This window comes from Brassica napus, chromosome C2 (assembly GCF_020379485.1).
Source record: "Brassica napus cultivar Da-Ae chromosome C2, Da-Ae, whole genome shotgun sequence".
In the NCBI taxonomy this organism is placed as follows: Eukaryota; Viridiplantae; Streptophyta; class Magnoliopsida; order Brassicales; family Brassicaceae; genus Brassica; species Brassica napus.
In genome coordinates this window covers 56,724,970-56,749,578 of record NC_063445.1, presented here as the reverse complement: position 1 = coordinate 56,749,578, position 24,609 = coordinate 56,724,970, and the positions used below count along the sequence as shown (strand labels likewise).

General features: G+C 34.5%; 2 protein-coding genes and 1 pseudogene across 4 annotated transcripts; 1 reads left to right on the top strand and 2 right to left on the bottom strand.

Moving 5' to 3' along the window:
* Positions 1 to 1,044: 1,044 nt before the first annotated feature.
* LOC106409658 (fatty acid amide hydrolase-like) lies at positions 1,045 to 6,290 on the bottom strand. 3 transcript variants are annotated; one of them, XM_022705874.2, is made up of 21 exons: positions 6,096 to 6,290; positions 5,880 to 5,958; positions 5,694 to 5,803; positions 5,559 to 5,619; positions 5,095 to 5,285; positions 4,880 to 5,009; positions 4,731 to 4,808; positions 4,507 to 4,654; positions 4,324 to 4,436; positions 4,183 to 4,258; positions 4,018 to 4,089; positions 3,748 to 3,799; positions 3,589 to 3,669; positions 3,295 to 3,378; positions 3,114 to 3,217; positions 2,947 to 3,039; positions 2,808 to 2,876; positions 2,643 to 2,707; positions 2,471 to 2,532; positions 2,008 to 2,103; positions 1,045 to 1,928 (listed from the first exon to the last, which is right to left on the bottom strand). In XM_022705874.2, the coding sequence occupies exons 2-21, from the start codon at positions 5,956 to 5,958 to the stop codon at positions 1,860 to 1,862; spliced, it is 1,833 nt and encodes a 610-aa protein (XP_022561595.2). In that variant the 5' UTR covers positions 6,096 to 6,290; the 3' UTR covers positions 1,045 to 1,859. The 3 variants fall into 3 exon arrangements, with proteins under 3 accessions (XP_022561595.2, XP_022561594.2, XP_022555792.1); XM_022705873.2 differs by lacking the exon at positions 6,096 to 6,290 and having other exon boundaries at positions 5,880 to 6,053; XM_022700071.2 differs by lacking the exon at positions 6,096 to 6,290 and having other exon boundaries at positions 2,808 to 2,870; positions 5,880 to 6,053.
* Positions 6,291 to 7,805: 1,515 nt separating this feature from the next.
* LOC106407829 (leucine-rich repeat extensin-like protein 3) lies at positions 7,806 to 9,536 on the top strand. The gene has a single exon (XM_022706988.2). It carries the CDS (start codon positions 7,958 to 7,960, stop codon positions 9,419 to 9,421), a length of 1,464 nt encoding a protein of 487 aa, XP_022562709.1. The 5' UTR covers positions 7,806 to 7,957; the 3' UTR covers positions 9,422 to 9,536.
* A 6,691-nt stretch (positions 9,537 to 16,227) lies between these two features.
* On the bottom strand, positions 16,228 to 22,305 carry LOC106379034 (annotated as a pseudogene).
* Between the last annotated feature and the right edge of the window lie 2,304 nt (positions 22,306 to 24,609).

Genomic DNA, 24,609 nt, shown 5'->3' with positions numbered 1-24,609 from the left:
GTGTTTTGCAACTCATTCTTGCTTCGTTGTTCACTCCATTGTTCCTGGGATCAAACCACAAGTCAAGCTGTCTAGGTCTTAGCATCAATGGCTGATCTAAGAGGTTCACAATCAACATTGGCCAGAAACAGAGCATTCCCAAATACTCAAAGACAGCTTTTTTATGGCATTCAAGTTCCAAAGCATATACCTTTTTGATAAACTCTACTTAAGCGAAAAGAACAGCTCTGTGATAAGCAACCGCACCCATCTCCATGAATTGATGATACCCATGTTCTCTCGCTTGTTCCGTAAGCAATTCCAAGCGTTTCTGTGGAAACAGGCATGACTCGTCGTAGAAAGGCTGAGGGAGCTTCGATGGCATCGTCGTGTAGATTGTCTTGATCCCAACTCCGTCGATTTTACGCGAAATCATCAAGTGCGAAGAAGAGTGAGTGTTCACTACAGTCTCGCGGTTCAACCGGTAATTTATACCGATTCACATTATTTCCCGGTTAACATTCTACTTCGGTTTCCGGTTTATATTAATTTTTGATTAGAAGCTTTTTTTTTTGTTTATTTAGAAAATTAATAAGTCTAGGAAACCCTTTAACTCCAGTTTTTTTTATCAAGAAATTCAATTACTTTTTCGAGTTATATAAAATATGATTTATCATCCATTATTCAAATTAATATTTAAAAAAGTCATCAAAATATAACCGAAATATGTAATTTTTTATAAAATAATTTAGTGTGGCACAAATATAGTTTAACTAGGTGTTTTGCCCGCACATGTGGACATACTTTTTATGAATATTTATTAGTTTATGTTTCTATTAAGTAGTTATAAATTTTTTATATCTTAATTTTAAATTTTTATAATAGAAAAATATTATTTAGAGATAACAACACAATATAGAAGGATTATCTTATTTTTTAAATTTAATATTATAAATAAAAAATTCATTTTTAATTATATATAAAAATTCATTAAGAGCATAAACGATATTAACTAGCCTAACTTTTTTAACGTGAGAGTTCGAATGCGGCAAATTATATGCTGACATATACATTTTATGATTACTTATTAGTACATGCAATGATGATGATATTTATTATTATGTTTTCATTTGAAAATTCTTACGAATTATAAATATTTGAAAATTTCTTTGTATACTATATTCCTTATTATTAAAAAAATCTTGGAAATCACTCAAGATATAATTTTCATAAATAAATATATTTGTTTGTTGAATAATCGTCTCATAATTTTTTTTTGTCATTAAAGTCTAATAATTGTAATTCGTAGTAGAATAAAATCATGTTAAGAGAAATCAAGTTGATCGTAAAAAAAAAGAAAAATCTAGTTAAAACAAATTGAAAGAGGAATGAAATTAAATGGATAACCGAAGTATAGTGTAACCGACATTTGGAGATGTAACCAAACTATAGTGTAATGTTTTCATGTCTAAATGCGCAGTGTGTTTGGGATCAAACGTTTCAGTGACTGATTGTCCGGGTAAGACCCCAAAGGGGGATTGATCTTCCACGTGATGCTGTTGCAGAAAATAACACTAAAGGTGAATGATTGGTTCTGTTACATTGTTGTATTCATCTTGTATGCCACTCTTCATATTAGTCTTAAAGATACTACTATGTGACAAACTTCGTTTATCTTTGCTTAACTGAGATTTATAATAATAAATCATAGTCAATGTACGAAGTAAATACAAACAACACCCCAATTATTGCTTTTAATTTTGGGGCCTTTAATTTTATAAATATAGTAGGTTAACCTGAAAATAAACACATGAATCAAATTGTAACCACATATAAACTAAACATCCAGTTCAGAGAATTTCTTTGCCTTTCTCAGTCTCCTAGTGGATTCGCTTTGTGCTGAGAACATCGTGAAATACAGCAGGTTTCTTGGTAATTGGAGCCAGCTCCTGAGATACACCCCAATATATACAAGACACCGTTTCAGTGACCATTACATAGAGAAAGAGAAAGAGAGTGTTTGTGTACCTCAACAGCAGCAGCTAAAGTAAGAACGGTAGCTTCGGCCCAAGGTCTTCCCACTATTTGTAATCCTATTGGCATCCCTCCCTTATCATACCCAACCTGCATTTTTGTTGATGAAACAAAGATATAGCAAGAATGAAACAAGTGTACGGACATGACAGAACCAAACTCTGTTGACATATGCACTAGTTAGAGTTTCTTAAAAAAAAAAATTTTGGGTTTCTTAAATTTTTTTTTTTTGTCTGATTAAAAGAAAAAAAAATTAAAAAATGAACTAATCGCGGGCCACCACGTGCCAGTGGAGCCCGCAAACAGTACAAGAAACAGCAGATAGTTGATCCTTCTTTGGCGACTTTTGTGACCGATTTTAGCTGTTTTGTGGGGCCTTCAGCATGACTTTTTTTAACAAATCCACTTAAGGATCTGCGATATTTATGCTCTAATAAAATAAATAAACATTGCTTACAGGGACAGATATGGCAGGGAAGCCCAGGAGATTTGCAGCTACAACAAACCGCATTAGATAAGCTGAAAAAAAAAGCAATCTTAATATCAGAAGTTATAAACTTTTAGTTACACCTGAATAAGATAGAGAAAATAACACCAAAAATGAAAAAAGAGTGTTTTGTTTGACAAACCTGCCACTTGAAAATTGGTTTCTCCATTTTTCACAGCCTCAGGTGGTATCAAAGGAGCTGTCATACTGTTTGTGCAAGACAACATGTCACCAACATTCATATAGAAGTAACGTATCTGATGACAATGGAAGCAAATGTTCTGTTACATGGAATATTTTTACGTACCCACATGTAGGTGTCACAATAACATCAACGTTTTTGAAAATATCCATGTGATACTCCATCAATCTTCTCCTGTAACAAATAAATTTTACACAAGCAAGCAGCCACTATAGAGAGAATGGTTGTATAAAACTTTATTTACCTAAGACACTGAGCAGCAATATAGTCTGAAGCAGAGAATGACTTGAAGATCGCAAAGCTAGTACGAGTATCATAAGATAACTTTGGAGTTTTCCTGAAACATAAGACAATGAAGAGAATGATTTAGACCAAAGCTACTGAAATCAGAACAAAAGCTTAAAGACATACCCATCCTCACAGTAAGGAGTAAGAGAACACAGTGTTGCAGACCCAATCGACACAACATGAGCTGCACGCATCTCTTCCAGTTCAGGAACCACTATTTCCACTACCTGCAACAGTACACCATATAGAGATTTTATATGAAGCTATACTTTGATAGAAAAACTTATTCAAATGATCAGCTTACTTGGCAACCATGATTGTTTGATAGGAGCTTAAGGATATCTTCACATTTGTCAGATATGTCACTTGAATGAACATCATTAAACCACTGCATTAAATAAAAAACAATGCCACTATATACAACTGAAGTAGCAAAATCAAACCCAGTTAAACTAGCATGGATATAAAACTGATGTAGCTGAAGCTACGATAATGCAAAGATCTCGTTTAGCCTTCGAATGCCCGAGAAAAATAATAGACTAAATAATTAAGATATTTGGGATATTTTCTAAATATTCACTCTGAATCAAAAACTCACCGTTGTATATTTCCCTAGCCTTAGAGATCCAATAGCATTGCCTCCATTGTGAGAAAATAACTTCGGAAGACAGGGTGGTGTCTGCAGAATCATTTCAAAGACCAAGTTTTTACAAGAATATTTGCTATGGTCAAATGAATACATTGGAAGACAATGTACCGGGTTCAAGTTAAGTCTATCTGCAGATGAAGAGCCCAATATCACTGCATACCTGCGTAACACACAAAGGCAGATTAGCCGGAAAAAATCCAGGTTTAATCCGAAAATCGAACATTTGAAATGGTAGATGTGTGTATTGCTTTGAATAGTTTTACTTTTGTGTTGCAACTCCACTCACTATTGTTGACTGCTTTACAAAGATTTAAAGATTGAAATAATATGGTCATTCACTAGATTAATCCTAGGGTCAAGAAAGAAAAAAAAACTTACACCAATAGAGTATCTTCCAGGGATGAAGCAAGTGGACTAACAACTTCCACTGTTCCACCTGCACATAATGACCTGTAGAGATGAAAAAAACATACACATTAAGTTCAAATGGTTTAGATAGCAACTTGATGAAAACAAGTAGAAAGATATTCTCTTAACTCTTACCCTGTCATATCTGTCCGACCATATGTTGTTTTCAGTCCAGTTACACCACAAAGTGATGCAGGGATGCGAACAGAACCTGCTTTCCAGACACAAGTAAGCATACAACGCAGATAAAAAAAATCAAGATAACTTTGATGATACCTCCACCATCTGTTCCTAGAGCAGCTGGACATAGTCCAGAGGCTACAATAGCTGCTGAACCTGAAGAAGATCCGCCTGTGTACCTTTCAGGTGAATGTGGGTTTCTTGTGGTTCTGCAAGAAACACATTGAAGTAACAAAACAGTTTACAAGTAAGATTTGTGTTCTCTGCTGTGTTGCTTACCCATAATTTGAATTGTTCCCTGAAGTCCCCATTCCTAACTCATGCATATTAGCCTTCCCAAGTAAGATTGCACCACAACTTCGAAGTCTTGAAACAACCACTGAGTCCTTCTCTACAGAACGCTCTTCATGTAGCCATGTTGTTCCACCTATAGCAAAACTCCTATAAAAGGTCTCTTATATCTTTAAGTATTTTAAATGAAACATAAGAATGACACTACTTACCCGTTGTGGTATGTGGTAAACAGTCAATATCATCCTTGATTGTTATAAAAACTCCATCTAAAATGGATATTGGATGTCCTACACAACTCATATTCAACATGATCAATACACATACCCGAGTAAATAGATCTATGAGTCTGCAACATTACCTTGTTCAAACCTATGTGTAGAAGCTTCAGCTTGTTTTCTGACTTCATTAGCATCAAAGCTAATCAAAAACGGTGTTGGAGACTTATCATACTTAAATTCCTCTATGATTGAGATTGTTTTTTCTGCTACCTAACAGCCAGCAAGAAGGATTTTTCTTATATACCAAAATAAAAATAGTAAAAAAAAAATTGGAAGTTAAGATAACGTAACTAACCACAGATGGAGTTGTTAGCTTAGATCTATAAGCATATGCGTAATCACGTATCTTCCAGTAACGGAAGGATGAGATTGAATCTGCTTGGAAGCTAAGAGAAGGATCATATTGAGGAAGACACTTCAAGGCTGTTTCTAATCTGTCTACAGGGCTTTCATCTTCTCCAACAAGGACAACATCAACCTCCGGTTCTAGTTCAAACAATGATTAGTTTATGTAATGATTACAGAGTTTTCCATGTAAGTACAGAGCCGGTCTTGAACATAAGCTAGTGAAGCATTAGCATATAGCCTCCAAAGTTTTTTTTTTTTTTTATTTTACATATATATAAACCTCCAAATTTGTATAATTTTTTTTAATATAAGCCATTGCTAAATTGTATTCAGCCCCCAAAATCTCAGAACAAGTCATGTGTAAGTATACAACATATGAATGATAAAACGACTTGTAAGATAAGAATATACTTTGAGATGGGAACACAGGTCTAAACATGGGCTCTTCTGGTATAACCGTGTTCCGAAAAATCTGCAAGTCAGAACAAGGAAAAAGAACATAAGTAACTATTCAATGATTATAAAGTGAGTCTGATAAAAACAGACCTGGGTCATGCCATTATTCTTCTTCAATGACTCTACAATCAATGAGCCTATAAGTGGTGCTTCAAGCATCTTAACAAACAACTTGAACAAGAAGCCAGTCAAATGAGGGGCTGCAACGTTACAAATAACCATGTCTGAAACTCATGTAACGTATAGAACCAGATCAGCATTATAATATTAACGAACCTTTGATGTCTTCTTCTTTATATATCACACAAGAGACATCAACCTCGTTAACCGGCTTCATGACCTTAAACTTACCCATCTTATCAAACAAGAAATAATTAATTAAGACGTTAAATTTGGATTGATGTAATAGATCACACGTCAGAAGATTCAGAGGCCAGAATCAGAACAATGGCTATGGAAGATATATATAGATTGCAAAAGTCAAAGAATAACCTGAGAAAGTTGATCTGATTTGGCGGTGATTAGTTAATGAAGCTGACACAGATTTGAAGAGGCCGTGCGGATGACCGGTGAAGTTTGTTGGAAACTTGAATGGTTGCTTGTACTAGATTTGTATATTGATCTTGTCTCGAAATGCTGAACAAGTCTAACGATATTCTCAAATTGACATAACGTCCCCTTTATTGTGTAAAATTCTATTTTCTCCCCCTAATTATTGTTTTCACACTTCCTCCCCCAGTCCATGTATATCCATTTCTACTACATAACCAACTGTGATTTTTACTTATTCAGAGCTCACAAGTCATAAGCATGTTCAGCTATCTAGAAGAATCAAATAGTGCGACTATGTTGTATATCAATAGTGAAATGCAAAGTTCTTGGATGAAAAATTAATTGGTTGTTACGCTATAAGAAAATTTGCCATAATATTGTTGGTTGACATAATCAACCAAAGATCACGTGACACGACTTGATCGAGCAACATCATTTACGACTAGTCAGCCTATATACCATATGGATATTCTAATTTAAAGAAGTCATTGGTGATAGGATGCAAAAAAAATATATTAAAACAATAATTTTGACTTTAAAATATCAACATTGTATTTCACATGAATAATATACATAATCCTTGAAGAAGGGCTAATTATTACTCTCTCAAACATGTTTTGTATTTAATCGTGACCATACTGTTTATAAGGAAAAGCTAAGCTAATTCAAAGATATACCATCATGATAACACCTCAAGCATGCTGGTGAGATACGTCTGATATAAGTTAGAATAATTACAACAGTTTAACCACTTTTATAACAAGGTGCAAGTTGGCAATATATGGTATAATAAGAACAAACAAGTGAGAAGGTGAATACACAGTGACAATGTTAATATCTTCTTTTGTTAGGTAGGTATAAAGTTTATCCCCCATTGATATGCATAGATCAGTAAATAAAAGATGAGTGTTAGGCCCTTTTACAAATTATATTTTTGATGTTGGCAAGAAATAAAAAGATCAGTTTAAGGATACAAGATTTGGTTTAGTATTTTCAATCTTTCTTGTTAATTATTTTTAATTAAATCTGTTTCTTTAATCTGATGAAATCAAGGGAATAAAAACCTGATAACTATAAACCATATCAAAACAGAACTAATTCAACTAAACTTTAACCCACCCAAACAAAAAATAATCCAATAATTTAGTACTTGGTAATAAAATAAAAACTAAGACTGATGGGGCTAAAACTATGATTAACCTCAGTCTCTTAACTAGGGTTCTTAGCTTCGGATAATAGACGGTTCTTAATTTTTCTTAGATTTTAACTAAGAAAATCTAAGAACCGTCTCTTAAATAAGAGATATAAGAGTCGTCTCTTAGCCGAAAAATGTAAAAAAACAAAAATTATCAAATCATGAGTTAAAAACTCTTTCTAAGAGACCAGGGTTAATCATAATCAAAAGACAATGACCTAATTATTTAGATTTTTCATATCTTCTTCTACAAATCTTACTTTATGACTTAGAATATTAAACCTTAAAATAGTACGTACTTAGTAATTGCTTATAAAATACAACTTGGTGATTAACTTCTTTATTGAAAAGAAAAGCTGGTCTTCTTCAGCGTAGAAATATCAAACACACTAGTTAGCTGGACCCCAGCATAGAGTTCCAAAAAGTCATATTAATCCATGAGTAACGTCACAAGACAGTCACAAACTCTGACAAACCACGTGTAATAGAGCAATAAGTTCACGTACCACAACGTCCTATCATGTTATCATTTTCCAACACCACCACCACCGTTTCACCCATCATATAACAAAAATCATTTTAAGACAGAACACACTTTAACTAATAGATGGAGAAACTCTCTTACAACTCCTATCCAGACTCAACCGACTCATCTCCTCGATCTCGCGAGATCGATTTCGATAACCCTCCGCCATGGGATGATCACAACCACCAGAGCTACAAAGTGAGGTTCATGTGCAGCTACGGCGGCAAGATTCAGCCACGTCCTCACGATAACCAGCTTACTTACGTTAACGGAGAGACCAAGATTCTCTCCGTAGATCGCGGGATCAGATTCCCCGTATTGGCCTCCAAGCTCTCCGCCGTGTGCGGCGGCGATGGAGATGTTTTGTTTAAGTATCAGCTTCCGGGAGAGGATCTAGACGCGTTGATCTCCGTTACTAACGATGATGATCTTGAGCACATGATGCATGAGTACGATCGCTTGCTTCGTGTGTCGTCTAAGCCGGCGAGGATGCGTTTGTTTCTCTTTCCGGTTTCTTCCGGTGGGTTTGGATCGGAGGGTTCGTCTCATTCTCATTCGGATCGTGATCGGTTTGTTGAGGCGTTGAATACCGTTCGTAACCGGTCTGAACCGGAGAAAACCGTAACCGGTCCGGTGAATAGTGCGGATTTTCTGTTTGGGACGGAGAAAGTTGCTGCTCCTCCGCCGCAGCCACCACCGCCTGAGGTGAAATTACCGGTTCCGGTGGTGCTGGAGCCTCCGGTTCACGGCGTAACTCCGGCGGAGATGCAAAATCAAATGCTTGAGTTTCAGAGGATGCAAGTTAGGGATCAAGAACAGTTACTTCAACAACAAGAAGCTGTTTATAGAAGGAAGAGTGATGACGGTTTAATCTTCTCTACGCCGTACGCACCTCCGCCTCCGCAGCAGACGGCGGTTCCACAAAACAGTACACAAGCGCCTCCAATGAACTTCTGGCAAGGAAACCACTGTAATCCAGGAGGCGTGTATCCAACAACCGCTCCGGGAATGGGATTACCGGAGCAGCCGGTATACATGGTTCCAGCTCCAGCTCCAACTCCAACACCACATCCGGGAACTGTATACCACGCGCAGCCGCAACAACAACTTCAAAGCGTCATGAGACCAGTAGCTCCAGGACAAGGCAACCAAGCTGGCTACTACCCTCAGGCTTACAGGGAACAGCACCAACCGGCTTACAACGTAGCTCAACCACAAGTAGGAGCAAGGGCACCACCACAACAGCAACAGCAACCTCCTCCGCCTTTTACCTCCGGTCCTCCTCCTCAGCCGCAATACTCTGCGGTTCCACCGCCACGGCAAGTCTTGGGATTACCAGATACAACGGCGTATACTCAGGTGAATTACGCAGGAGGAATGGGGAAACAAGTTTACTACACGGAGGCACCACCTCCACAGTACCATGGAGGAGTTGGTTTACCTGTGAATGGTATGAGCGAAGTGAGAACCGGACCAGACGGTAAGCCTGTTGTTATGAACATGTCACCCAAAGTTTCATCACAGAGTTCAGATTCTGCAGTGTGATGAGGTAATCAGATTATTGTTTAAAACCATTTCAAGTTTCATCATCATATATAGTGTACTTGAGATTACTTTGGTATTTGAATGTCTCATAAATAATATTTACCTTTTTTTTTAATCTACTTTATAATGTTCTTGATTCTGCAATTTCTATAACTTCTTGTCTTATTTTCATGAACCTTGTCTCTTGTGCATGCACTTTTTCTTTTCTTTTTGCCTATATGTCAACAAGATTATTACGTATTGTTCGAATGGACTTGTAAATTCAATATAAAACATATCGGTTGTACATAAGAACTGATGTAAAAATGAATCATATTTTGTGGAAGATCAACATCTAAAACTCAATAATTGAACTAGAGAAACAACGATTTTTAAAAGTTATCTCGTTTGATTGGTTTTTTAGTAGATAAATATCATGGATGGTCCACACCACACGGAAATAAAACTATCAAACCTTACTTAGGGACAGGTGTTGTGTGAAAGGATGTTATATAGGTTTGAACTTTTGAGAATCTTTGGAGAGAAAGAGACAGCTTCGCTAACTCATCGCCATTGTTGTCAACCCATTAGCTCCAAAAATTCTTTAACAAAACGACAACCATTATTGTATCATAATCATATCATTGAGTGCATACATGTGTCATACATGTCTTTGGTTTCCTGTTATAATCATAGAGAGTAAGACCATCAGGTCCATCACACCAGTACACACCCAACAACTACATTTGCCGTATCCAAAGATTCGTTTCTAGTTAGGCAATAAATGAAAAAAAAAAAGACTTCATGATCGCTCTTGGAGCATGGTATGACTGTATGAGAAGCAACACTGCAATCTGTAATAATTACTTCCTCCGTTTCATTTTAATTGTCGTTTTAGAGTCGGACACACAGATTTAAAAAACATTTAATTTTACATATTTCCAAACTAAAAACATCATTACCAATACACTTAACCACCTTTTAACCAATAGAAAAATAGATTAAAATATAAAGTCAATAAATTTTATATTGAAATTATAAAATGACACTTATTTGAAACGAAAATTTTACTCTAGCAACGATAATTAAATTGAAATGGAGGGAGCAGGATATATAATACACTCTCCTTTGTATGAAAAGAGTGTTATCTGACATTTTCCACACGAATTAAAAATAATTTACAATAATTAAATACATTAATGTTTTTAATAATAAGATTTGTTTAATCCAATATTTTTTGAGATACATAAAATTATTTATAAGATCAAGAAATTTTACAATTAATATTAACATTAAAAAGATACAAATTGCATTGAAGTTCTAAATCAATATTTTTTGTGTAACAAAAAAAAGTCAAAATGACATTATTCATGAAACAAAGAATTACCAATAGCTTTTTTTTTTTAAAAAAAAAACAAAACCACTGAATTATCTTAATTAAATATCTAATAAGGACAAAAGAGACCAATGTAACAATCTTTTGGTAAGATGGTATTGACCATATGATGAGCCTCTCGGTGATTCTAGTTATGACCTGTTTAACCCTCAAGTACTTTTAAGATTCAAAAACAAATCACAAGTGCAGTTTCACAATCTCTTTGACCATCTTGTCCCAAACCCTTGAGGAAAGACATGGTGAGTTTCAATGAAGAGACCATTCTGAAGGCCCTGCCACAGACCTTACGCACCTTAGCTCGCCTCGCTTGCTTCTCATGCACATTCCCAACAAGCTCTTTAACCAAACAACTCAGTTTCCCCATATGACTCTTCATTTTTCTCCTCGACTCTTTGCTTACAGTAACCAACGACCTCAAACCTTCAGAGACCAATCCAAGAGCTTCTACTCTACAAAACTCAACCTTAGGATTCAAACTCTTCTCCACAAGAAACCCAAACAGCTTGCGTGCTATCCACGCCCTCCTTCTAAACACTTCCTCAAGAAAATCCACCTTTATCTGAGACTTATCTAGATATGCATTTAATTCACCCAAGTACCTAGCAATAATAAGCAGAGATATGTTCATAACCACAAATGGACACCGACAACGGAGTGAGTTTTACAAACTTTACCTTGGCTATTTTCACTTGCTGATCTTGATTGTCATGGCTGTAGAAGAAGAAAGGTTCCTTATACAATGAATAGTGGAAGCAGACCAGATCAGCAAAACACAATTCAGAAACATTATGGAAAAGAACATAATGCACTCAGCATCCCAGCAAACATACAACCAAGGCTCCACATGTCCAATGAGTAGTCATAGTCTTGCAAATCAACAAGTTCGAGAGTGAAGCTTAGCTACATCGAAAAGGGAAATAATAGAGGATTTGAAGTAAAAGCACACAACACGAACATTATACTCTTTCCCAATCTATAGGGTGAAGCTTACGCAGCTCATGGAAGAGAAGACAAAGTCACCTTCTTTTTCTTAACAGGTTTGAGGATCTTGATGATGCATGCACTTCTCCTTGCTGTTCACGTTTACTCCCTCGAATACTTCACTATACTTTCCACGCCCGACCTTCCTTACTACCTCATAATCATATTGCTTCCTGAGTGATCAAAGCTTTAACAAGATATTACATTAAGTGCATCAATCTTCATTGGATAAGCTTTATCTGGAAGTAAATGAATCCAGAGCAAACTGAAATCAAAATCACTATAAACACTATACAGAGCTACTTAGTCAATACTACCAATTCAGCTTATCTCAAAATGAAATCAAAATCACTATAAACACTATAGAGAGAGATCTGATAGTTACTACCAATTCAGCTCACTGCGCTCTCCCGCAGCAGATTCTGATTTCGTTTTTGTCCAGTTTGCGTAGATTTTGAGCTATCTTCTATATATTAATAGAAAAACATTTAAAGTTATAACATGTATTTTGCACTAATTAAAAAATTGTCATGCTGAGTTGTCACCTAATTAGAATGGTAATTTTGCTTACGTGGTGGCTTGATAATCAATTGACAATTTTGTTAATCAAAAATTAAATTGATAGGGAATGTTATATTATATAGTATGTCCATTGTGGACAATTCATTTATCAAATTTAAATTATTATATATTTTTTCCTTAAATAAAACCTACGAAATAACCTAATGTGATTAATATATATATGACAATTAATGATTTTAAATAATAAAAATTTGCTAACAATCTGTATACTTTTTATCATTTTTGTTTAATTATTTATTATTCAAATAAATTACACAATTACTTTAATCATATAATAAAAATTTAGATTTGTTTGTATATGTTGTATTTTGAATTTTTCAAAACAAGTATAAATTATTAAAACTGTTAAAAGTCTCACGTAAAATTTTGTGATCAAGGTTTAGTTTTTTTCTACAATAAGATATAATGATTATAAAATCATATGAATAAATAATTTTATTTTAATAGATGTTTATGTTAATATATATATATATATATATATATATAATAGTAACTGATTTCATATCGTTTAAATTAAACTATACATCATATGAAAATACATACTTATATTTTGATAGATGCGTTGAACATATATTGAAAAGTTAATATTTTAATTTTGAAATTTTCATTGTTTTTTAAATGATTATAAATTATTAAAACCACTAAACATTTCACATTAAAAAAAATCGTTGGTGTAAAATTTTGTTACACAAATATGCAAATAATCATAAAATCATAAGAGTAAAAACTTCATTTAATAAATATACATATTAAAAGTATACTATATATCTATGTTAATATCATTTAAATTTAATTATATATCATATACGATAGATAAGATTGATTGTTTTGATCTATTTACCCTAAAATGATTGCAAATAAACAAGAGCGGTCGTCTGATTTATATGCACACACCAATTTATTACATAATAGTAACTGATTTCTTAGTTATTTAATATATAATTATTATTTTATTATTTCATAATATGCAGAAAAATACAAAATATTTATTCTACACAAGGCGCGGATCTTAACCTAAGTATGTATCTCTTTAATAATATTAAATCTTTAACATTTTCTAAATCTCAGACCAAAACAAAATAAAGAAATAAGAATAAACTCAAAAATTAATATTTATATCGAGCAATACCCAAAATGAAAAAAATAACACAAAAATGAGAAAAAATATTGAAGATAGATAGAATTGGCACGTGAACGTAAACTTCTCATAACCACAATTAAATTTTAAATTTCTAAATCATGATATAAAACCGAGCTGGCATAGTTTCATTGTAACCAAATAGTAGGTCTCAGATTCTTCGGCATAAACGTTAACTTCTTATGCGATAAGTGATTTTTTTACCTAAAATATTTTTGAAAATGAGATCAACTCATCAGTAAACAAATTATGTAATTTACAAAAAAGTTTTTTAAAAATTATTTTATGGCCAAAAATATTAATTCGATCAAGAATATAAATTTTATTTTTCCATACGATATTTTTTAAATAACTTTCATATAAATTCACCATGCGCAAGAAAAAGGTCTTATCCTAGTATTTTGTTAAATGAGGCTGAAAATTTTATATATGTATTCGTAATTCCGTTCATTTTCTATTTAAAAATATTTTATTTTGTAATTCAATACGTATATTATTTGAAAAAAAAACCTTTTTACTGTATCCCACAAAATATAATGTAAAACATTAAACATGGCTTTTATTTTGCTATCGTTTACAACTATAATTGATTTTGTCAATAAAAAAATTGTAAAATAATTACAACGGACTCTAACCTTAAGCGGATCTCAAAATTAAAATTAAATCCGCAACAGATTTTTTTCCCGCTTCCATATCGTTGCACTTTCTGAGGACTTTATAATCTTGCTCTCTCTCTTTCCTAGATGCACTTTTCTATCACCGTCGATTTTTCTCGCTTCCATCTCTTTCTTCTCGCTGCAATTTCTCACCGCCATTTTTTCTCACTTCCATCCTCTCTCCTCGATTCACTTTCTCTCACAGATGATTTTTCTCCTCTGCATTCCACTTCTCTCCTTGCAAAAATGAGTTCTTCATCAGGAGAATTTACTCTTGACATGCCAAGATTCGAGGCAAAGAAAGAGCAAGAAACTTCCGAGTATGATCTCAAGAAATAAAATTATTTCTGGGGACGCTCTTCGCGATATGGAAACGTCTGGCTGAGGACGCTCTTCGCAATGTTCTCAATTTTGATCATCAACCCTATAAAAACCTTCACGTCTTGGGCGGATCAACACAGCGTTAATGATCGGGAAAAGGTCTTGATGCAGGAAAATGATGTCAAGTTCATCCACACTGAGCCAGGCCGCACCAGTTCTTGCCAGCATTGTGCCAACAACTGTAAGGAAGAACAAGATCAGAGAATTAGTCATTAATATTATAATTAGGTTTATCTTATATTTAATTTATGATTTTGATGGTTAATATTATAGTCATGTTCTCTTATTCTTATTATAGTCAATAAGTAGTCTTCCGATATAAAACAAAGGGTTATATAAAACTGATACTTACTAGTCATTTCATGGATGAAGATACACACAAATTATCAGAATTTATTATTCAACTCTTTCAATAATCCAAGAGCATTTACTGTACACACAAAACTCAACAACCATTATTGTATTATAATCATATTATTGAATGCATAATTTCCAAAACATGGTATGAGGATTAACATTGCAATCCATATCTATGATATATAATACTCTCCTTTGTTTGAAGAGTGTTACTTGACCTTTTCCACACGAATTAAAAAATGATCGAAATACATTAATATTTTTAATAATTAGATTTTTTAACCAATATTGTTTGAGAAATAAAATTATTTCTAAAATAAACATATTTTGCAATTAATATTAAAATGAAAAAAAATATACAAATTGCATTGAAATCCAAAATAGATAGTTTCTCTGTAACAAGAAAAAAAAGTAAAAATGATATTATTCATGAAACAGAGTAGGACTTTAATCTCAAATGGGACAAATGGGTGAAAAAATATCTACAATCACCTATTTTAATATATATGGGACAATACTTAGAAAATTTCAATATTGCCATTAATGAAAAAACAATATGCGCCATTTGATTCTCTTTTCTCTCTTTAAACCAGAGCCGTCGGATCATAAGGAAAGAAGAGAATATGGTATTTACGAAAATGTCATTAATGAAATATCAACCATAACCGCTAGATGATCTTGTCTACGATTTAATCTTACACACGATTACATATATCTCTCATTCTCTCTCTTTCCTCTTAATCTCAACCGCATGATCATTTCTTCATTCTTCAATAACAGCCAAAGGATCTACCTTATCTCATTCTTCAATTAGACTAAGTATAACTAGTATAACTCGTACAACTGAACATGTTAAGAAAATTTATAACTGGTATATAAATGTTATAATCTATATATAATATGTAGCTACTATAATTAACATGACTAGTAAATCATGTTTTACATATGAAATAAACAAACAAATATCCTAATTTGTATATGACAACAAAATTTCATATATTTTATTTGAAATTTATCAACTATATTAGTCATATTATTATGATAAACAAACATCGAACATATTTTTGCAAAGCTATGAAGTGAAAATATTGGTACAATCTCTAAATCTAGACATATAAACAATTGATATCATTTTTATTATATATTAAACGAGTATTACTGCTATAACTAGTACAACTTTGACATTTCATAAATTTGACAAAACCAATTTGGTATTCCATATGAGAAAAAACAATCAAATATATCAATTTGTATGTGCTTATAAGTTTCTCTTAATTTATTTGAAGTTTTGGAATTTTTTTTGAAAATTATTACAAAACTCCACGAGCTTACATGATCTACCTTATACTTTTAAGGTTTGTTAACTTGTTTGTCCACTTAATTTTTGGAAAACATACATGAAATGTATTTTTACGAAATTGATGATTTTATTGTAACTGGGCAAAGACATGTTAACATAAATAAGTGGTACAACTGATGTAATTGTATTTATTATGCGGTACAACTGATATTTTACGATTTCACTGCCAAAGTACAACTATGCACAAGCTAGTACAACTCAAAAACTAGTAAAACTATGTACAGTCGGTACAACTAGAAAACTAGTACAATTACTTGTTATTTTATTTATTATAAATGACTATAATACCCTTGATGAAAATGCATTCTCAACCATGAGATCATCTCACCTCTTTTAAGCTGAACCACACGATCTTTCTTCTCTCCTTCTCTCTTTCGGCTGGGACCCACTTCCTTTTTCTCTCAACCCTAGATCATTTTTCTCTTGTTCGATCATGGCCACACGATTTCTCTCATTTGTATGTGTATAACTAATATAACTTGTACAACTAAACATGCGAACAAATGATATAACTAGTATAACTGATATAATTGGTATATAAATTATATAATTCATGTATAATATACAATTGATGTAACTGACACGACTAATAAATCATGTTTTTCATGTGAAATAAACAAACAAATATCTTAATTGGTTAATGGTGACATAATTTCGTTGCTTTTAATTCAGAGTTTTCAATATTTTGTTTTATTTACCAAATAGAGATGCGGTTTCTCTCTCGCGGTTTCGAGCCTGCTTGGTTAGATTTGACTAGTAGAACTTATAAACGTATCAATTCCAAATCAAATATTATTAAAAATATAATATTCATATATTTGACACATGCATGTAGGGAAGATTAGACCAATATGTCTTATTGGTTGTACATCATTCTTTTTTCTAGCATATAACTAAAGATATAACCATATATTAGACATGTAATACTGGTACTACTGGTTTAAAGAAATTTTAAAACTCCATTTGATTTTCCATATGAAGAAAACAATCAATTGACCAAACTGGTTTGTGTTTATAATGGTCTTTCCTAACTTTTTTTTTAATGTTTTTTGGCAATTATTACACTATCTTATAAGTTTCTATGTTCCACCTTATACTTTTGTTAACTTGTTTGTCCATTATATTTTTGAAAAACATATCTGAAATATATTTTAACAAAATTGATTATTTCATTTTATTGGGGCAAAGACATGTACACATAAATAAGTGGTACAACTGAAGTAAGTTTAAAATTTTATGTGTACAACTAGGTTTCCAATTATGTGGTACATAATCTCAGATGATCATTAATCAAAGCATAGATTTAACAGAAAACGGATATGCTTATAAGTTGTCTGAATAAATTGCAAAGTTGTATTGATTATTCACATTCTAATTGTACCAGTTATACTTATTATGTGTGTTATAGTTGTACCGGTTGTACTAATGATAAACATTTGAATTGTACCAGTTATACTAGTTATACACATTTTAGTTGTACCAGTTATACCGGTTATACCAGTAATCATTTTGTGTTCTTCATTGTCGTGAATATCATACATTGATGATGAGATTTGGTTTAAAATGGTAGAAAATTGATTGAAGAAGATGATGGGTTGATCGATTTGACAAATGATGATTGTGATTGATAGATTTGAGATAAGAATGATAGAATCTAGAATCTGAAGATTTTTTTCAATTTCAATATGGAATGAGAGAAACATCAATGGAGAAGAAAAGAGAAATAAAAATAGATAATTGATAAAGAAAACAATGATTGTTGATGAAGAATATGCAGACTGAGGAAGAGAATCGAGATATAAAAAAATGTTGAGATGAAAAATTTGGAAGAATTTGAACTATCGATGGTTTTGAAAGGTGGGGAAGAACGAAAAATTAGGGATTTGAGAAAAAATCAGATCCGGATCCAGATAGTGTTATATGGGTCGAATTTTAAATGGTTGGGTTGGTAATTTTAGCAACTTTTATAAGTATAATGGTCTTTTCTTTACCTTTTCTATTTTTAAAGAAAATGAAAATTAATTAGAAAAAAGAGAAGTTTCTTTTAGATATTTTTGAGTCCAAATAGTCCATTCTAGCATTTGATCCGACAGAGTATTACCAGTAGCTAAAAAAAACAAGACCGCTGAATTATCAATAATAAAACATCTAAAGGGGACAAAGAGACCAATGTAACAATGTTTTGGTAAGTAATGTAGAGATTCATCCAAAAATATTTTAAAAAATATAACATGAAAAAGATGGTATTCACCGGATGATCAGCCTCTCTCGTTGTGACCTGTTAATCCTCGGTGTTCTTGAGATTCAAAAACAAATCACCAAGAGCAGTTTCACAGCCCCTTTGCCCATCTGGTCCCAAACCCTTGAGAAAAGACTTGGTGAGTCTCAACGAAGAGAAAATTTTGAAGACCCTTCCACAGAACTTACGCACCTTAGCTCGCCTTACTTGCTTCTCATGCACATTCTCAACAAGCTCTTTAACCAAACAACTCAGTTTCCCCATATGACTCTTCATTCTCTTCTTCGACTCTTTTCGCGTCTCTTTGCTTACACTAACCAACGACCTCAAACCTTCAGAGACCAATCCAAGAGCTTTCACTCTACGAAGGTCAACCTTAGGATTCACACTCTTCTCCACAAGAAACCCAAACAGCTTGCGTACGATCCACACCCGTCTTCTAAACACTTCCTCAAGAAAATACACCTTTATATGAGACTTCTTGGAATCAAAGTAACCAACAAGAACCCTCCTAAACACATCCAAGACCATCTCCAGTTCAGTCTCTGAGAATCTCCTGGAGTCGATTACCTTCAGAACCCAATAAGTTGAGTTCTGAGCGAGGCTAGAGATCATCTTGTGCCGGCTCCACGCAGCTGACTGCTTCTTCTTGGAAGGATCAACACCTGACTTCTTCTTGCTCTTGAACGGTTTCGCTAGTTTAAGATTCTCCTCTAGCAAAGAAACAAGTGCAGACGATTCTATTGATTCGTCCTTGAACAACTCTTTAGCCTTGAAGAGCTTCTTATGGATGATACCATGTATCCTCTGTAGAAGCTGCTGGCTACTCTATGCAGTGCTTGGGTTCACTAGTGCTTGAGCTAAGTTTAAGTACACTGTCATAACTTGAGGACTCTCTGTTAAAACATCACCAAAACCACAACTCAGTAGAGAATAACATTGAGCCAAATCTTTTTTTTTTTGAAAGAATTTTAAATTTATTCATCTCAAAAAAACTTTTGTACAGAGAACTGCTATGTTTCTTTAATAAACAGAAAATTCAAAATTTACTCCTATACTTACTCTCTTCCAAACCAAACCTCCATTGTCTTTTCATACTTAGCTCCATTCTTTTTTCTAAGGGAAGTTACTCTGTTTCTCACCAGCTTATCCATTCTAGCAATAAGGCAAGTAGCTGGCTGCTCTGGTTCCCCAACTCTTCTGACGTTCCTCTCCATCCATAATGCATGTATTACCGCTTGAAAATAGTATCTCAACAGAAAAGTCGAATGTCTCTCTTGCATTCCATTCACCACTACTTGCAACACTCGATCCCATTGATAAATGCAACCATTACCCGCCAGTTTTCCAGTAGTCCTACTCCACACTTCTTTTGAGTAACTGCATTCAAAACAAGTGATCTCTCGTTTCCTGCTCCTGCTTACAAAGCCAACAAGTAGAGATGGCTAATGGATTCCATCTGAGAATCATGTCTCCCGTCGCTAGTCTATTTCGAACAGCGAGCCAAGAAAGAATGGTGAACCTCGGAGTGGCCTCTGGATACCAAATGCCTTTGCTCCACTGCACTTTAGATGAACGAGATCTAATGAGATTCCAAGTTTGATATGTGACAAACCCCGGCTTGAAATCCCCATTTTCCCTTTTCCATAGACACACATCCTCCATCATATTCATACCACTACTTTTCAACTTCAATACTTCTTGCTCAATCTGACGAAATACAGGAACTCTATGCATTCTGCTCCTATACATCTGAATTGCTCTCTCCACTGTAGTGTGCAGCGAAATACCCAGAGCTAAGCATCCACCTTCTCCTGTTAGATCAATTAGTTTTCCCAGAGGAGACCAATTATCTAACAAAAAAGAAGTTGTAGCACCACTATTTATCTCCACTTTAACAAACTGATAAGCCAATGGTCTCAGCTTTAACAGCTTCTTCCACATCCAAGATCCCAAAGAACTGCTCTCCTTTATACTCCAAAAAGAACCCTTTCTTATAAGATATCTCCAAATCCACTGCACCCATAGAGAGCTTCTTGCTGACAACAACCGCCAAATGAGTTTTAAACAAGAAACATTATTTGCTTCATTTAAGTTTCTCAAACCTAATCCCCCTTCATCTTTTGGTTTGCACACATTAATCCAAGCAATCTTCGCTTTATGCGTAGACAAAACTGGACCAGACCAAAGGAAAGCCGCACACATGCTATTGATCTCTTGAATACATTTGTTAGGAAGACGGTAAGCAGACATCCAAAAGTTTATAATACTGTATAAAATTGATCCAATAAGCTGAGCCTTCCTGCAAATGAGAGATGCCTTGCCGTCCACGTAGAAATACGAGCTCTTAACCGAGATAGAAGCGGGCTATAGTCTTGAACATTCATCTTCTTAGTTAATAAAGGTAGTCCCAGATATCTTACCGGTAAGGAGCCAGCTTCAAACAGGAACTGCTCGAGGATAGCTACACTGTCTTCATCTTTAACTCCCGCTAAATAAATCGTAGACTTCTCTAGACTTATGTTGAGTCCCGACATTCTAGCAAATTTCTTGAACACTACCAGGATGCCTTCAACAGAGTTCTTCCTTCCATCAGAAAAAACAAGTACATCATCTGCGAAACAGATATGCGTCAAACACATCTCCTTGCAGTACGGATGATACCCAATTCTCTTGTCTAGCGCAGCTTTGTCTAGAAGTTTTGAGAGAACTTGCATACATATCACAAAGAGATATGGCGAAAGGGCACAACCTTGACGAACATTGAGCCAAATCATTATCTTGTAAAAACACTTACCTGGATTCTCATGGAGATAGATTTCGAGAAGGGAGAGGACACGGAGTTTCAACAAAAAAAAGCTGGGACTGAGCAGTTTCAGCTTCATGAAGTAGGAAACAGGATCATCATCAGGCTGCTCCAGAGTAGTTTCAATCTTCTGAGAGTTTGACAAAAGTAGCTGAAGCTGTTCAATGCACATACTGCAAAGAGAAGTTGGAGTAGCTGTCTCCGGCCACTTGAACTTCTCCTGCAGCTCAAACGATGTAACTTCAGTTCCGAAAGAAGCCACAAACAGACCCTGAACAGCGAGAAACTTCATGATCTGCTTTTGAACTCGGAGTTTCGCCTCGGGAGCCAACTTAGCATGTTTTAAAACGCCAGGGAGAGATTCAATAATCCAGCTTCTCAGAACATCTCCAGTTTCCTCAGGAACATGCTGTTCATCCACAAACAAGTTCATCAAGCTCTAGGGAAACAGCGTGCAACCATCTTCAGTTTCAAACTCACCAGCAAGATCTTTAACGGTTTTGGTACGTGTAATATTATCAAACTTTCCTTCACTGTGTCTCTGAAGAGCCATTGTGACAGCCACTCTTTTGGTATCATCTCCCTTCACCCAATCCATCAACTCTTTTGCAACTTTATGCAGCCAAGAGTACTTTGCGGAGAGTGTATCCATCAGGCACTGAACAAACTTAAACGATAGAAAGTGTTGGAGGAAGCTTGCGGGAAGCTTTGGTAGGAGAAGGAGAAGGATGTCCAATGCCAGATGTTTGCGGTCGTGAGATGAAGTGAACAAGCCTCCTTCCATGAAGTTTTCGCAGAAGCTACGGATGTTGTTTGTTGCTTTTTCTTCTATGGGATTAGGCTTGCGGTTTCGCTTTAGCTTTTTTGAAGAATGAGCAGATGAGACATTAACAGCAGCTTCTGGCATATCGCGGATGATGGACCATGAGCTGTGAACACGAGGCTGGCAGAAAGTAGATTCCTGAAATTTAACAACAGAAACACAATATGAAGACAAAATCTTAACATGTTTAATTTAACAAAGCATGCGGGTTTGAGTAGTTTGGTTTTCGGTTAGTTCGATTCAATCTGAAACAAATCTTACCGAATTAATCTGAAATAAAATTTGGTTGGGTGTTAGTTGGGTTTCTGAAAATTCCACCAAAGTTTTTGATTTCGATTATATTTTAGTTTAATTTTGTTAAATTTTCGGATAAATTTGGTTAGTTTGGTTAGAGGTTTTTAGCATGGTTTGGTTATAATTTTTTTTTGTTTTTTAAGAAAACAAAAGTACCCAATTGTCAATCCGAAATATTTTTTTTAAAAACTATTGAATCGAACTCCTAACCGAACTAACCAAAAAATTTGGTTCGGCTCGGTGCAAAATCCCAGCCCTATGATCAACCATTTCTCAATAGAAAAAAGATTTGTATGTACCTTGAAGCAATTACCAATGACTGAGAGATGATCTTCAGAAAAGAACATGCTAGAACTGAAAGGAACTTGTAGAAGCTTGCCAAAGACAGGGTGATGATCAACTGAAATCTTCTCACGGCGCTTGAGAGCTGAGAGCTAAGCATCAGGGTTTCCAACCTCGGTGGCTTGTTCAAACCACTTATGAAGCTCTAGAGCTTCCACGACATGAGTCACAACAGCTTCAATAGGCAGCTGCACAATAACCAGATGGTATCATAAGACTTCCACAACAAGTAATAAAATGGTATTATACGAATGTAACCTATTATATACCTTTTCAATAAAGTCTAGAAGAACATGAACACCTGGTTCCTGCAAGTAACGTTTCTTCGCAGCAAGACTGATGAGATCATTGGTAAACTCTTTGATGATCTGAGAGTCTTTATCAGTCTGCCAGTCTTCAATTAGTCTTCCAGATCGTGCTAATGCACCATAAGCAAACAAACGACCCAATAGACTCTCTTTCACATCCTGCATCAATTGCAAATCAAAAGTTATGTTTTAAAAACCCTAGGCGTCAGCGTATTCTTAAAATCTGATTTATGCAATTCAAATCGGTTTAAACCATTTTAAATTGGTTTAAATTAGTCTAAATTAATCTAAATTGGTCTTAAATTAATCAATAATGCAAGTGAAAATCCATAAATTTGTCTAGTTTTTTTTCTATGTGTAATTTTTATAATTCATCACAAAATTTATAATAAAACCCAAAAACTAAAATATCTAAGGTAGATGTAAATATATAAAAAATAAATCAATAATTTGTTCTTAGACTGCTTGGAATAATCCGTCTACTAGCTGCTAGTCAAGCGTCTAGTTAAATGGCTAACTATTTCTTGAACATGCATTGATCAAAACCATTTGAGTCTCTATAACATAACACTCACATAAAACAAAAGATAAAATAAAAGGATTAATATAAATTAAGCTGTACTTACTTGTCCCTTCATGGATGAAGATACAGACAAATTATCAGAAACGAGTTTGAGCAGCGACTCCACACTGATGCGCTGGAGATGATGCCAACAGGTAATGTCAACCCCAAAGCAAATCCTTGTCTTGCACACTGTTAAAAGAAAAAGAAAAAAAGCTAAATCTTCGGATACTAAAAAACTGAACCAGAGAGAAAGAGAGAAAGTATACATCTCTTGAAGACGAGACTCCACGGATAACCCTGCGTAGAGCGTATCTCAAGTGAGGTGCACAGTTATCCAAACCGTCGTTCTTCTCAGCTTCAAGCATCAACCCTCGGTCGATAGATTCTTTATCTGGTAACGTCTCTCGTATTGTTTCTGAATCTCTTGTAACCTCGTCACCAAGGAGGCAGCAGCTGCTTCTCTAACGGAAGCGTCGGGGGAAGCTAAGTATGTGAAGTAGTTAAGAGGCAACTCGGGTAAAGAGGAAGAAGTAACGTCAGCGTTCATCTTTGGTTTCTTCTTCTTCTTATTCTCCGATGAATCGGCGCTGCTTCTCTTCTTGTTACTACCCATTGGTGAAAGACAGAAGCCGCGAGTTTGGTTTTGTCGTGAAAAGGACAAACCTTTATAATATAACGAAAGCAAATACAGAAACCTAGCCGCGACTTTAACGGTTTATGGTTTTAGAAGCAAGCAATGTGAATAGATAAACCGGGATTTGGTAGAAACTTCGATTGTATTTGGCAAACCAAAATCTTCATGTACCGGTTCAGAAGACTCAAGTTACGTAAATTACCTACCTGGGTAAGAGTTTCGGTTAAAAGTTAAAAGTTAAAACCCACACATTATTCTGATTAGCTTTTGGTTATTGGGTTAATCTGGACTTAATTGGAATGTGTTGCTGGGCCTTTTGTAAAAGTACAATTTTCTGCTCTTTTCAA

Excerpts from the sequence above, each read along its gene's own strand:
- LOC106407829 (XM_022706988.2), top strand. The coding sequence starts at position 7,958 with ATGGAGAAACTCTCTTACAACTCCTATCCAGACTCAACCGACTCATCT.
- LOC106409658 (XM_022705874.2), bottom strand. The coding sequence starts at position 5,958 with ATGGGTAAGTTTAAGGTCATGAAGCCGGTTAACGAGGTTGATGTCTCT. Across the intron at positions 4,655-4,730 it reads TTTACCACATACCACAACGG|GTGGAACAACATGGCTACAT; the intron begins GTAAGTAGTGTC and ends GTTTTGCTATAG. Across the intron at positions 3,040-3,113 it reads ACTCCTTACTGTGAGGATGG|GAAAACTCCAAAGTTATCTT; the intron begins GTATGTCTTTAA and ends CTTATGTTTCAG.